At 38.0% G+C, this 14,453-nt stretch overlaps 1 protein-coding gene across 2 annotated transcripts in view; it reads right to left on the minus strand.

Annotated features, from left to right (window-relative positions):
* Positions 1 to 2,378: 2,378 nt before the first annotated feature.
* The window catches only part of KLHL2 (kelch like family member 2), a 118,719-nt gene continuing 106,644 nt past the window's right edge, over positions 2,379 to 14,453 (minus strand). For both annotated transcript variants that reach the window (XM_024764170.1, XM_024764171.1), the window contains 6 exons: positions 10,063 to 10,260; positions 9,589 to 9,690; positions 8,288 to 8,416; positions 7,514 to 7,654; positions 4,875 to 5,018; positions 2,379 to 3,471 (listed from right to left, as the gene is read on the minus strand). In XM_024764170.1, the coding sequence (XP_024619938.1) occupies positions 3,443 to 3,471; positions 4,875 to 5,018; positions 7,514 to 7,654; positions 8,288 to 8,416; positions 9,589 to 9,690; positions 10,063 to 10,260 (743 nt within the window). In that variant the 3' untranslated portion in view covers positions 2,379 to 3,442. The remainder of the gene's footprint in view (positions 3,472 to 4,874; positions 5,019 to 7,513; positions 7,655 to 8,287; positions 8,417 to 9,588; positions 9,691 to 10,062; positions 10,261 to 14,453) is intronic.

The following is a 14,453-nucleotide window of genomic DNA, read 5'->3' on the forward strand; positions in this document are numbered from 1 at the left end:
CTCTACAATACATCACACACTGCTTTTTTCCTTAGAGTCGTGAAGCCAGGTTTAAAATACCAGAAATTTGATTCAAAGTGTGATTCAACTTTCCCATGTAGCCTCCTCTCCAAAATGAGACACGGCGGCCGTAAAAGCCAGTAGGACACAATTTGCTCAAGACCAAACTGAAACAAGAGGCAGGCTAATCCAGGGGTCCCCAACCCCCGGGCCAGTACTGGTCCGTGGCCTGTTAGGAACCGGGCTGCACAGCAGGAGGTGAGCAGCCCGCCAGCAGACAGCGTACAAATCTTCATCTGTATTTACAGCCACTCCCCATCGCTCACATTACCTCCTGAGCTCCTCCTCCTGTCAGATCAGCATCGGCATCAGATTGTCATAGAAGCGCGAACCCTACTGTGAACTGTGCATGCAAGGGATCTAGGTTGTGTGCTCCCTACGAGAATCCAATGCCTGATGATCTGAGGTGGAGCTGAGGCAGTGATGCCAGCACTGGGGAGCAGCTGCAAATACAGATTATCATTAGCAGAGAGGTTTGACTGCACAGAGACCATAATAAATCAATTGCTTGCAGACTCATATCAATCTTATCAGTGAGTGGCAAGTGAAAACAAGCTCAGGGCTCCCACTGATTCTGAATTATTTTAAGTTGTATAATTATTTCATTATATATTTACAATGTAATAATAATAGAAATAAAGTGCACAATAAATGTAATGAGCTTCAATCATCCTGAAACCATCCCCCTACCCCCACCACCATTCTGTGGAAAAATTTTCTTCCACGAAACTGGTCCCTGGTGCCAAAAAGGTTGGGGACCGCTGGGCTAACCCATTACATCACTATGTAATATTATGCTACCCTGTCTCATAACTCATCAACAGCTGACATTATAAATACATGGGTCCTCATGCTGTCTATAAGGGATGATAATAAAAACCAGGAATAATATGCCAGAGTCCATAAGGGATGGGAGGGGAACTGAAAGTATACACACCATTCACCTCAACCCCAGTCATCACTGCTTTCAGTCAACAAGGTGTAGAGCCAAGCAAAGCAAGCAGCAGAGTTGCTTTACAATGCATTTTCATGGATATAACCTTGAACTCTGCTCACACCTGGTGGTTCCCTTGGCAGGATTTCTAAGACTTCTGACCTCTCTTTTTTGTACAATAATCTGAACAAGCCAGGAACATTTTTATAAGCCTAAACAAAACAAAACAAGATGTTTCAAATTGGAGAGACAAAGGCTGGCGGGGGGTGGGGGGAGTACATTCAAATTTTCTGAAATCATGGAGTTATGAATCTAGCTACTGACAAACCTTGGCAAACAGTTTTATGGTATAGCTATTAAAGCTTCAAAGAAAGAAAAGACAAAGACGTATCTGACATGCTAAGTTTTTTAAGACTGTCACCCTAATAGATTATATTTTAAGAAAAGCTTTAAAGATTTTTAGATAAGTCTTTAATTGACAGATTCATGGAGCGTTTCATGGAAAATTAGTGTTTGGAAGTGATCAGGAAACGTAATGACACACTTTTCTTGGTGCCACTGTCAGAAGCAGCTAGCATTGCTCCAAGTTCATTAGATCCTCAACATGTTTGTTGACAATGGATGTGCTTGGAGCCACACTAATGCAGAAATTCATGTTTTCATAAGGTGAACACAGGCTTTTTCTTTTTCTGATTAAAGTCTTCATATTTCCACTTACAACGGAAAATTCAACTAAGTTGGTAATAAATGTGGTTCTATGTTTAAATGTGAATACTCTATATTAACTAAACAAATTTTATCACAGGTATAATTCTTTCCTCTTGATTATTGACTGTTCTGGCAAGAGCTCATGCCTACCTTTTAAATTTCTGAGAAACAGCCACTATACCCCATCACCCCCTTCCATCTCCTCCTCCTCCTGTCCCAGCACCTCAGCTGTCCACCCCACTCCCCCATGCCCATTTCCTCAATTCCTTTTATTTGGTATCAAAACCACAATTTATTTCTCAGTTGTTTTAAAGTAAGTATTTTTTCTTTGACTTTCTTTTTGGTCCAGTGCTATCTGTTTTATCTTTATCTTGTGCCCTGCCCATATTAGGGACAGAAGAATATAAAACTTTAAATTTCACCAATCCTTGAGACTTTTTCCTTGATTATTAAGGTAGCTTTTTCTTGGAGAACAGTTTTCCATGACTTCAGTTGTTGAACTTAACAGACTTGCCTTGTAGGTTTCTTTGGCAACTAATTTTAAATATTGATTTATGAAGTTAGAAAATGCAAATTTTATAAAAGAATACAAAAAGTGAACAGGCAACTTTCTTAGTAGCAAACTAAATAGATAAAAATCAAGGACAATGTGAATCAAATAATATACAAACTTTTATTCAAAGTTAATTCAAGAAAGACATATTTTGGTCATTTTTAAAGTAAGATTAATTGAAGATCTCAGAAAAATTCTATCTGATCAACACAGATGGCTACTCACAGAAAGTTGTCTTTTCTGTTAATAGCAGCTAAATTTATACACACAGAAAAAATTCTTAAGACCATGCAAATTCAGTTCAATTCCATACATTCATTATATTCATCAAAAACCTGCAGTAATGTTCATGCCAAACCGTTAAGAAAAAAATTTGAAATATACACCAAAACATGACCAAGATTAAACCAAAGAAAATAATAAATAAGCATAATTTATATTTTATTTTAAAAAGTTTGGCATCACACATGTATTCAAGTGTGTTACACCAGTTCGTTCCTCAGAAGTGGCATTTTAAAGTGTTAAGCATTGTTAAATATCAAAAAATACAACTCTGTTTTACAATGTAGTACTGGCATAATTCAAAGTACTGTGCCAATTATAAATAGTATAATCAAGTTTCAAACATCTTTTCAAACATATTTAAAGGAAAGCAAATAGACACACATTTATATGCACACAATTTATTATACTCATGTAATCAAACATATTTTATAAAAGCAAACAGTTTTATCCCTCAACTAGTTTGTATACTTACACAGAGTTTAATACCTGTTCAAAGATTTTCAGTTCCTGTGTATACAGATTTTCAGGAGAAGGAATAAAGATGAAACTTAATTTTACAAGAACACATATTTATCCCCCTTCACAAAATAATCCAGTCATTCAAGATTGGTAACTAGTCTTTGTGAAAGCAACTATTGTCCAAAGACTACAGAATAATACTGCAGTCCAAGTTTCTTATTAAAATTCAGTCAGCTGCTGCTCACTGCAGAAAAGCTTACACGGTGCATCTACCAAAAATAATCTTCAATATCTGACGCCTATAAAGGCAGATGATCTTATCTTCTGCGGAGACTTAAAGTGCAGCTACAAGTGGAGAAGTGCTAGACTCTCAGTCACTTCAGAAGTACTTGTTGAAGTCTGCTTCTTCTCATGTGTAAATGTGCTGAAAATGTCCTTCAGGCTCATAATGGTTTATCAATAACTGTGACCCCTGAACAAAGAAACGAAGAAATAAAACAGAAGTCACAGGAATCATTCTGTATCTCTGAGAAAATACTGAAGTTTTTATATTATTACTTAAGAGGGACTGAACAGATCATGATGTTTCAAAATCTCTTTCTTAGAAACTTTAGTATTACTATCATTTTAATCTAAATGACAATGAAATCTTTGTTTAAAAATTAGGGACCAAAACTACCTAAGACTATTTAATCCAGAGCTCGTCTTTTGCTCTTCACAGTTACAATTAAGGGAAAATAATTTTACTCAAGAAATACTAAGATCCACTTAATACTCAAAGGGGCACAAACAGACTTTTAAGAGTGATGAATATTTTCATTACCTTGATTGTGGTGGTTTTGTGGTTATATACATATGTCAAAACTAATAAAACTGTACACTTTAAATATATGCTATTTATTCTATGTCAGATATATCTCAATAAATCCATTTTAAAAAATTTCACGTAATTTTGAGGAATGCTATCCTGGGATCCTACTCTATATATCAATAGTTCTATTAGGTGTTGTTTTAGATGACAAGTAACAGTGATGGTTAATTAGTATAAATTTCTTTTTTCCCCACTGTTAAATCTATATTAGAATGTTACTGAAACATTCTAATATTTAAAGCAATATAAATATCAGAATAAACTACATGCAACATAAACTTTTAAAGACTCATCATTATATTTATTAAAGAGCATTACCATTTCTCTTACGAAGAGAATGGACCAAACTGATATTTTATAATTCAATCAGTGCTGTGCTTAAGAAAATTACTCTGTAGCCTCACTGTAATAGTATCACATGGAGCCCTGCCAGGGGAGATGTTATAGGGCTCATATCTTTTGGATATTTGAGTAATTAAAGCCTTGCTACATTGTGAATTCCATGACACTGCATACAGATGTAGCCATATTAAATTTTATGATGCCACACCGGAAAGATTTGTAATTTTGAATACAAGTGACTACAGAATGACAAAAGGATACTAGTGCTTTATTTCAGAATATACATATCTGATATTAATTATTTTGAGAATAAGAAATAAGATATACTTTGAGAAAAGACTTCCTTCTTATATAGGAGAAAAACATTCTTTTTTTTTTTTTTTGCGGTACGCGGGCCTCTCACTGTTGTGGCCTCTCCTGTTACGGAGCACAGGCTCCGGACGCGCAGGTCAGCAGCCATGGCTCACGGGCCCAGCCGCCCGCGGCATGTGGGATCTTCCCAGACCGGGGCACAAACCTGTGTCCCCTGCATTGGCAGGCGGACTCTCAACCACTGTGCCACCAGGGAAGCCCCGAGAAAAACATTCTTAATGTAAAAATCATAATGATGTAATCCTTTCATATTATAATAGAAGACTATAAGAAAACTGAACAATTATTACCTGCGTAACTTCTCCCTGTGCTCATACAAGATGACACAACTGTCCATTTATCAGTTGTTGGGTTATAATATTCTACTGATGCCAAGTTACAGGAACCATCATCCCCTCCAACTACATATAACAGACCGTTAACTGCACAAACTCCTTTAAAAAAATTACACAGAGAGAAAACAATTATTTTAAAAATTTGGATGAATATAAGTATCCCTGAATGTGTCTGGTGAGGTGATCCAGAGACACGTACTTCCTGGAAAGAGGCAAGGAGAGAAGATGGGGGAACCCGAAAAGAATTCCTTTATATCTGAGAATCTAATACTAACTGTAAGCTCCTACTCATGTTACTTATGCAGTAGATGCTTTATATATGCATTATTTCATTTAACCTTCACAATAACCTTACTTTACAGGTTAGAAACTATTTTAATTCCCATTTTATTAAAAACAGTAGGAAATTAAAGGTCAAAGAACTCTCCCAAAGTCAGCTTCTAAGGAAATCCTAAGGATAAAGGAAAAATAAATATATATATTAGTAGAAAGTAAAAATGATTCTGAATTTTAATTATTATACTGACTGGTCAACTATTTTATCTCCTTTAAAAGGGAAAACAGTATTATTTATTTAATTATTATGAGAATAAAATATTTTTTGGATTTTTGTGAAATTCAAAACATCTAGAAAAGTATAAAGAAAAAAAGTCCACCACTAATCCTATACCGCTTAGAATCCTGATCATCGAAATTCTGGCTCTTTTCTACATGTATATACTCAGACACTCCTTTTTTTAACCCCAAAGTAGCTCATACTACACATGCTACTTTTTACTCACTCCCACCAAACAATATATACCTTGGACATTTCCCCAAGTTAATAAATACAGATCTACATACTTTTTAATGGCTGCATAGTATTCCATGTATGATAATACCATAATTTGTCTTTTACTGATGGATTTTAAGTTATTTTCAGCTTTTTTGCTCTTATCAATAATGTTACAATGAACAAGGATCTCTTGCACATTTTGCATACTTGTGCAATAATTTTCTTAATATAAATGTTTACAAAGAAAACTGCTGAGTGAAAAGATAAACACATTTTAAAAGCTCTTTATTTCAATTTATTTTTTAAAAGCATATTTAATAATTTTAAACACGATTCAGAGCTTTTATGAACTGGTACTACAGGGCATCAAAACATCCAGAAGGGTGCTGCCCGCACACTGGTCTCTTTACAGACAGTTTTGCTAACACAATTAATAGGTGCTTGTAGATTTTTAACGTAACAAAATAATGAGCCCAAATCTCTACACAGCATTTAAAAGCAATAGTATCTTCTGTGCAAATGGAGTGGATCCCCTTTACTCAAACTCTGTTGTGCTACTATGATAGTCTCTCGACAGGAAGCAAACTCATATCATTTTAAAGTAGTTCAAATACCTGAAAAGCAAGAGCAGGATGACAATAGCTCTACATACACAAAGTGTCTCCTTATTCTTCTGGCTAGAAGAAATGAGCTAATTTTGATTTGAAAACAATAAAACAAGGGTAGAGAAAAAATAAGATTAGAATAATCTTTAGGAAAATAATAACAAAAGTTCAAATTGCAAATGAATTTCCTAATCCAGGAAGCACATGCACGTATGCTTTTCTAACTTCATATGTGCTGGGCCCCAGATTTGTGGGTCTTACTATTAATAGTTCTGGACTATCCATAGCTGAGAGAATTTTAGTACTTCACCAAGTACCAGTTGTACCAGTTGGATGAGGTAAAAGGTCAAGTAAATTAATTTTATATTTTGCTCTGTTGAGCAAGTTCTTGCAGTCACATATACTTATCTCCCTTAGTGATCACATTTAAATTAAAGAAATATTAAGAAGAACATTTCTGGGGGGATGGAGGGTGCATCTTGCAACATCATCCAGTGGTATACAGTGAGTTTGAGAATCATCAGGAACTTATTTTGGATTATGGGAACTGGCATGAAGACAATGGCATTTTTAAAAAAATGAGTATTTCCCAAAAAGACTACCCAGGTACCCTGAATCTATTTTCCATTTCTATTTTCCTTCTACAGATCTTCTTTTTAAGTAGGTAGTTCTGAACCTACTTAAAGAGATCCTGAAGACCTCAGCTTTCTTAAAATTATTGTTGTTGTTATTTTAGCTTTTCCATTTTCTAGAAACCCTGAACTGTATTAAATTGAGGTTGCTTCTTCAGGCTTCCCCTCCAGATTCAGATAAATAACTAGCTTTTTTATCTGGTATAAATATTTACTCAACTAGACTAAATTCCCTGAGAACTGGGCTCCAGAATGTGATACAGGTAGACACTCAAAAATGTCTGTGGTAAGAATGAATGAATTCAAGTATCAAATAAAGAGGGTTCTTCCTCTAATTAAGTCTCTACATTCATCACCAAAAAGTAAACTTTGACAGATATTATAAGTTAACAGAAGGATCACATCAACCTGTTATGTCCACACTATACTAGGCATTCACTATATAGGATTATTACAAAAGTTTCTGCCTTTAAGGAGCAAGTCTATTAGGGAACTCAGATCAGTAAAAGAACAATGGAAATACACAGTGATACTCTGAATACAATTCAGTATAAATTTTGTAATCATAAACTAGATAGATACCTGCATTTCTTCTACACATGTTCATATCTGCAACCTGTCTCCATGTGTTGGTGGCAGGATCATACACTTCAACACTTTTTCGTACTAAAGGGCCATCATGACCCCCAACAGCATACAATAAGTTGTTTAGCACACCAACACCTGTAAAACACAAAGAACCAAACAATAGTAGAGTAAAAGGGACAAGAAATTTATAATATATTAGGTTTCTTCAAATGACTTGTAAATAAAACTTCTGAAATGATTATTCATATTAAAAGTCAATATTAAAGCATACAGCCTAAGAAGTAGAAACAAATAGAATTACAAATGAGAATCTCAGAACTATTGTCCTAAAAAAGCATGTCAAATACAATAAAAATAATATGGAGGTGAAACACAGAGAGGGAAGTCCTTTACACGAATCTTTTGAAAACAACTTTCGTGATAAAAGCAAACCAATATTAGAGCATAAAATCTGTAAGCAATGGATATGGAGTTGATTATTAAGCAAGTTCTCCAATAAGCACTAAAAACAAAAACCTAAAAGTAATGCCAAACAATGTAAATAATTAAACAAAACAGAAGCCTTTAATATAACACTTTAGAAATTTTACAAAGTGAAATTTAAGTGCAGCTACCTACCAACTCTACCTGCATAATGCAAAAGACATTTTAAGTGTCACTAGAATCAGCATATATTTTCTGATAATATAAAGAGATGCCATCATTTCACTTGTTTAATTCTTTTCCATCATTTCCATGCTTCAATTACTAAATGAGGTTCCTATTCACCTGCTCCACTCCGTCTGGTACTCATTTCTGCTATATAGGTCCACTCGTTTGCTGTGGCGCTGTAGCATTCTACTGTGCTGAGACACTGACGTGAAGCTCCATCATAACCCCCGACAGCATAAAGCAGACCTAAACATGGAATCACAGAGAAAGCCAAATTCATAAAAAGCTATTTTTTCAAGTCAGGAAATAATATATTTTCCTCCTTGGTAGCAGAGTTTACCTTTAAAGTATTAGGAACTATTTAAAATCTTGCCTAATGGTGATAGGTGGACTTACCAAATCATATTATTAAGATCTGCAGAATATATATGATATTAATTTAACACTTTCATCAATAATCTGACTGATAGAACAAGAAAGTACCCTCAGTATACCTTTGGATAAACACTATTTGGTAAGTGAACATCCTGGAAAACCAAATTAAATATCAAAGTTATCTTAGTAAATTGAAAAAAAAGTTGAATCAAGAGTCAGTACCAGTATACAATGGAATATTATTTGGCAATAAAAAGAAATGAAGTACTGGTAAAACGCTACAGCATGAACAAACCTTGAACATTATGCCAAGTCAAAGAAGCCAGTCACAAAGGACCACATACTGCAATGTATGATTTCATTAATATGAAATGTCTGTAAGTGGAAAATCTACAGAGAGACAGAAAAGTAGATAGTGTTTGCTGAGAGCTGGGAGGATGGGGATGATAGCCAAGGGGAGTAGGACTGCTTTGGGGGGTAATAAAAATGTTCTAAAATGAACTGTTATGACAGATGCACACTGGATTGTATACTTTAAATGCATGAATTGTATGGTATGTGAATTCTATCTCAGTAAAGCTGGTAAAAGAAAAGTTGGTGCAGAGGATTATACCCACCATGGGGAGGGGGTGGGAACCCACAAATTCGCCCAACCAAGTAAAAAAAAAATCATACTAATTAAACTCTTTTGGGGGACAAAGTAGGATATAAATAAATAACTGTGGCAACCCATCCCTTAAATGTTAAACAGCCCTTCTCCAGATGTAAAATTTCATACCATGCCATCTGGTTTGTTCCCCAGATGACTGTATTAAAGTCAGTTAGTAATATTACACAGGTGACACAGAGAGAGGGAGAAGGAGGGGGACAGAGAGAGAGGGAGGGGGACCAGAGGGCAGGCGTGCCTTTATTTTAAAAAGGGATAACTAGCGTTTTCCAATAGCCACTATTTCCCTTTTAAATGGCCCTTTGGTTGCCCATTTAGAAAACCAGAGTCCGGGTTACAGGAAGAACCACTCACAACCACCGGGAAGCCGACCCACCTCCAACTACGGCAACACCCACGCTGCTCCTCCTCGTGTTCATGGGGGCCACGTGGAACCACTCGTTAGACTTGATGTTGTAAGCCTCCACCGAGGACAGCCCTGTAATAAAGCACAACGCACTGCACCTCAGGTTCCTTATATGTATTAGTAGGGGAAATACTTCAGCTGCATTAAAGTGGGCCAAAATCCAATTATGTGTCGAAGAGGAAGAGCGAGCTCCTACGCAAGCTACTGACATTTACTGGCTTTTTAAACTTGGGAAGATGACTGACACTGAAGCATGAGAAAGAAAATTTACATACTGAGCACTCTTAACATCATTTAAAGGAATTCTGGATGGAAATTTTAAACTTATCTTCACAATACCTGTTAAAACATTCAAATGCCTCCTAATTTTGCTAGGCCTTGTTCCATAAATGTGATCGCTATGTTAATTCTAACAGCAATGAAGGAAAGATAAAAGAAAATTGCCTGTACTCCCGTCAAAGCCTCCTACGGCATATAACAGTCCGTTCAACACAGCAGCCCCCAGGGTGCTTCTCCGGTCTCGCATGTTAGCAACACTGGTCCACTGATCTTTCACGGGGTCATAGGAATCCACAGTGCGGACCCTTAAGGAGCCATTAAAGCCACCAACAGCAAAAACGAGTCCAGCCATGTAGACCATCCCTGAAAAAGAAATACAGCAGTTAATGATGCATGTGCAACCCAACTGCTACCAACATCTGAAGACTGCATTCCAAACAGTCTACAGCTGTTGTCAGAACAGAAGTCCCCCTCAGGAGAAGCCTGGCTGAATAGGTCCTAAGAAATGCTATTCATTAGCGAGAATACAGAATGAATAGACTGTGCTCCTTACTACTACTGAAAAATGCAATGGCATGGGCTGAGGTACTATTTTGACTCTTGGCTTCTTCAGACTTACTTACAGACGTAAACAATGAGCCAATATTTTCCAACTACTTGAACCTGTATACATCTCCCATGGCTTTCAATTTTGGACCTTCTACTCAAAAATATCAGACCAAGTGCTCTTCACAAGAATCAAGGGCATGAAAGATAAGGAAAGACTACGGAACTGTCACAGATCAGAAGAGACTAAGAAAACATGACAACTAAATGCAATATAACAAGGGAGGATCAAGATGGCAGAGTAGGAGGACATGGAGCTCACCTCACCCACAAACGCATCAAACATACATCTACGTATAGAACAATTCTCACAGAAAACCAACTGGAAACTGGCAGAAGATCTCTTTTACAACCAAAGCTGCAAGAAAGATCTCCACATAACCCAGCAGGATTGGGGGAAAAAGGCATTCAGAACAGGACTGGCACCCCTGGGAGGGATCTGTGAGGGAGGGAAGGTCCACACAGGCAGGACCTCGCCCTGGGGAGCCCCTCTGCCTGCTACGAAGTCTGCCAGGACAGATAGAGGGACTGGAGGTGTTACAGACCTGGGTTCTTGGACTCTTTAAGCAACAGAAATTGATAAAAGGCCAGATGAGGAATTCAGGCAAGGCTTTATTGGGACTTGTGCTTAGCATGAGGGAGCAAAAACAAGTAACAGGTTCCCTTTCTTGCTCCCTGAGGAGAGGGGAGCTGTTTCCTTAAATGGGGTGAGAGTGGGGGCACATAGGTGGCTCGGGCTGGAGGCGTGGCTTAAGTGGTCTGCCCACCCCTTGGTGGTGGTGTGTGCAGGGATCATGCCCAGTACCCTGGTTTTGCTCCTACCACTTCAGAAGTGGCAGCTGGGTTTTGGCCTTATTATTCATAATTACCCTGACTACACATGTGCACAGTTATTTTTAGTCCCTTAGAGTTTCTTTGTATTCTGTTGCTCAAGGAGATGTTTGTCCAGGTGCAAGCACTGCAGTAAAGGGTCCCAAGTCCCAGGTCCCAGCCTGTCTCAGAGGGGCCTGGTCTCTGCTCTCAAGGAGTGTGTGGGTGCTGGTTTACTAGCAATCAGAGCAGAGCTGATAGCTGTAACCTCACCACGCTTCCCAGTCTGAAATGCATGATGGGCAGGGATGCTAGTATGCACAGCGGCTAGATGCTGAGTCTTGGGCAGATGGGCCCAGGAAGAGGACTCTGTCTACCTGCATGGAGACAGCTTGGAGGGCCTGGGGTATGGCCTTATCAAACCTCAGAGCCCACTGTCAGCATTCACACCATGGGGGAGGGTCCAGATCCAGTGGACATTGTTGGTGCACACAACACAGAAATGCATGTTTTGGGTGGCAAACCCCTTGGGAGGAGTATACAGGGGTTCCTTTTCTGTCTGGAGCACTCTAGTTCTGCCCAGCCCACACTGAAGCTTGGAGCCAGATCTAGTGCAGATAGGTCCTGGGAGAGGCCTGCCACAGAGGCAGCCCAGGTCCCAGGTGGCAGCACAACCACCTTGACTCCTGCAGCCACAGCACCCCAGCCCCCAGCACCAGCCCAGTCCACACCACACACCATAGCCTAGCACTAGATCTGGGACAAACACAGTGGAGAAAGGGACACGACCTTGGGCTGCTTCTGGGCAGAACTGCAGATGACTGCAGAGGCGGTGCATAGGTTCACTGTGACCACATGGGCCTCACTTGCTTCACTTCACCTCCTTCGCAACAGAGGCCTCACTTCACCTCCTTTGCAACAGAGCAAGGGCAATGGAGCCATATCAAATCTGAGACTCAGGGTTTCTACTCAAACAAATGGGGAGCAGACCTTGCCCCTGACAAGGCTGTGACATCCACAGAGAAAAGAGGAGGCTGTGCCCAATATTCAGGGCAGGCTCTAGACACCACAACTCCAATCACGCCCCCTTATCAAGGGGATAATGGCCAGCACACTCTGAGGAAAGATATGGTTGGCACACAGCCCTTGCACCAAAAAATACTGGACTTACACAGTCTATACAGGGATGCTCCCATATAAAAACAGCCCTTTCAGACCACAATAGACAACTGTTGCTCCTAAATTCATAGAGACAGACAAAGTCAAGTAAAATAAGAAAGCAGGGGAACTACTCCCAATTAAAAGAACAAGAGGAATCCCCTGAAAGAACAAATAATGAAACAGACCTCTCCTATCTACCAGACTTCTAGCTCAAAAAGGAGGTAATAAAGATGCTGAAGGGATTAAAGATTACTGATAGAAATGCAGATCACTATAACAAGGAACTAGAAATTATAAAATGAACCAGTCAAAACTAGACAACTCAATTGCAGAGATAAAAACAAATCCAGAGGCAATGAATTGTAGACTAAATAATGCAGAAGAATAAATAAGTGATCTGGAAGATAGAATGATGGAAATCATCCAATCAGAGCAGCAGACAGAAAGACAAATGAAACAAACAAACAAACAAAAAACCCCCAAAGTAACATACAAGATCTATGGGATAATATAAAGCATACCTATGCAAAATAGGGGGGTTACAGAAAGAGAAAAAGGGCTCAAAAATGTATTTGAAGAAATTATGGCTGAAAACCTCCCTAACTTAAGAAGGAAACAGATATCCAGGTCGAGGAAGCACAGGGGGTCCCAAACAAGATGAACCCAATCACACCCACACCAACACATTTCATAATTAAAATGGCAAAAGAGATACTAGGTCAAAAAACAAGCCTCAACAAATTTAAGAGGATAGAAATTATTTCAAGCATCTTTTCCTTCCACAACAGTATAAAACTAGAAATCAACCACAAAAAGAAAAATGGGAAAAAACTGAACACATGGAGACTAAACAACATGCTACTAAAAAACCAATGGTCACTGATGCAATCAAATAAGAAATCAGAAAATGCTTTGAGACAAATGACAATGAAAAACACAACCTTACAAAAACTACGGGATGCAGCAAAAGCAGTTCTAAGAGAGAAGGTCATAGCCACACAGGCCTTCCTCAAGAAAAAAACTCAAATAAACAACCTAACCTACCACCTAAAAGAATCAGAACAAGAACAAACAAAACCAAGGTCAGCAGAAGGAAAAATAATAAGGATAAAAGAGGAAATAAAGAAAATGAAGATCAAAAAAACAACAGGAAAGATCAATAAAACGAAGAGCTGGTTTTTAGAAAAGATAAACAAAATTGACAAACCTCTAGCTAGGCTCACCAAGAAGAAAAGAGAGCAGATCCAAATAAACAAAATAAGAAATGAAAGAGGAGAAATAACAACCACAGAAATACAAAAAATCAGAAGAGAATACTGAGAACAGTTATATAATGACAAACTGGACCTCCTAGAAGAAATGGAAAAGTTTCAAGAAACATATAACCGGCCAAAACTGAGTCAAGAAGGAACAGATAATTTGAACAGACTGATTATTAGAAGTGAAATATAATCTGTAATGAAAACAACTCCCTGCAAACAAAAGACCAGGACCATACAGCTTACCTATCCTTCTCAAACCATTCCAAAAAATTAGAGAGTAAGGAACACTTCTAAAGTCATCGTATGAGGGCACCATCATCCTGATACCAAAACCAAACAAAGACACTACAGAAAAAGAAAATTACAGGCCAATATCTCTGAAGAATATACATGCAAAATTCCTCAACAAAATATTAGCAAACCAAATCCAACAATACAGAGAAAGGATCATATCTCATGATCAAGCTGGATTCATTCCAGGGTAAAAAGGGTGGTTCAACATACGCAAATCAATCACTATAATACACCACCTTAACAAAAGAAAAGAAAAAAACCACATGATCATATCAATAGATACAGAATAAGCATTTGATAAAATTCAACATCCACTCATGACGAAAACTCTCACCAAAGTGGGTATAAAGGGAACATATCTCAACATAATAAAAGCCATTTATGACAAAGCCACAGCCAACATAATACTCAACGGCGAAAAGC

This window comes from Neophocaena asiaeorientalis, unplaced genomic scaffold (assembly GCF_003031525.2).
Source record: "Neophocaena asiaeorientalis asiaeorientalis breed wild unplaced genomic scaffold, Neophocaena_asiaeorientalis_V1.1 scaffold296, whole genome shotgun sequence".
In the NCBI taxonomy this organism is placed as follows: domain Eukaryota; kingdom Metazoa; phylum Chordata; class Mammalia; order Artiodactyla; family Phocoenidae; genus Neophocaena; species Neophocaena asiaeorientalis.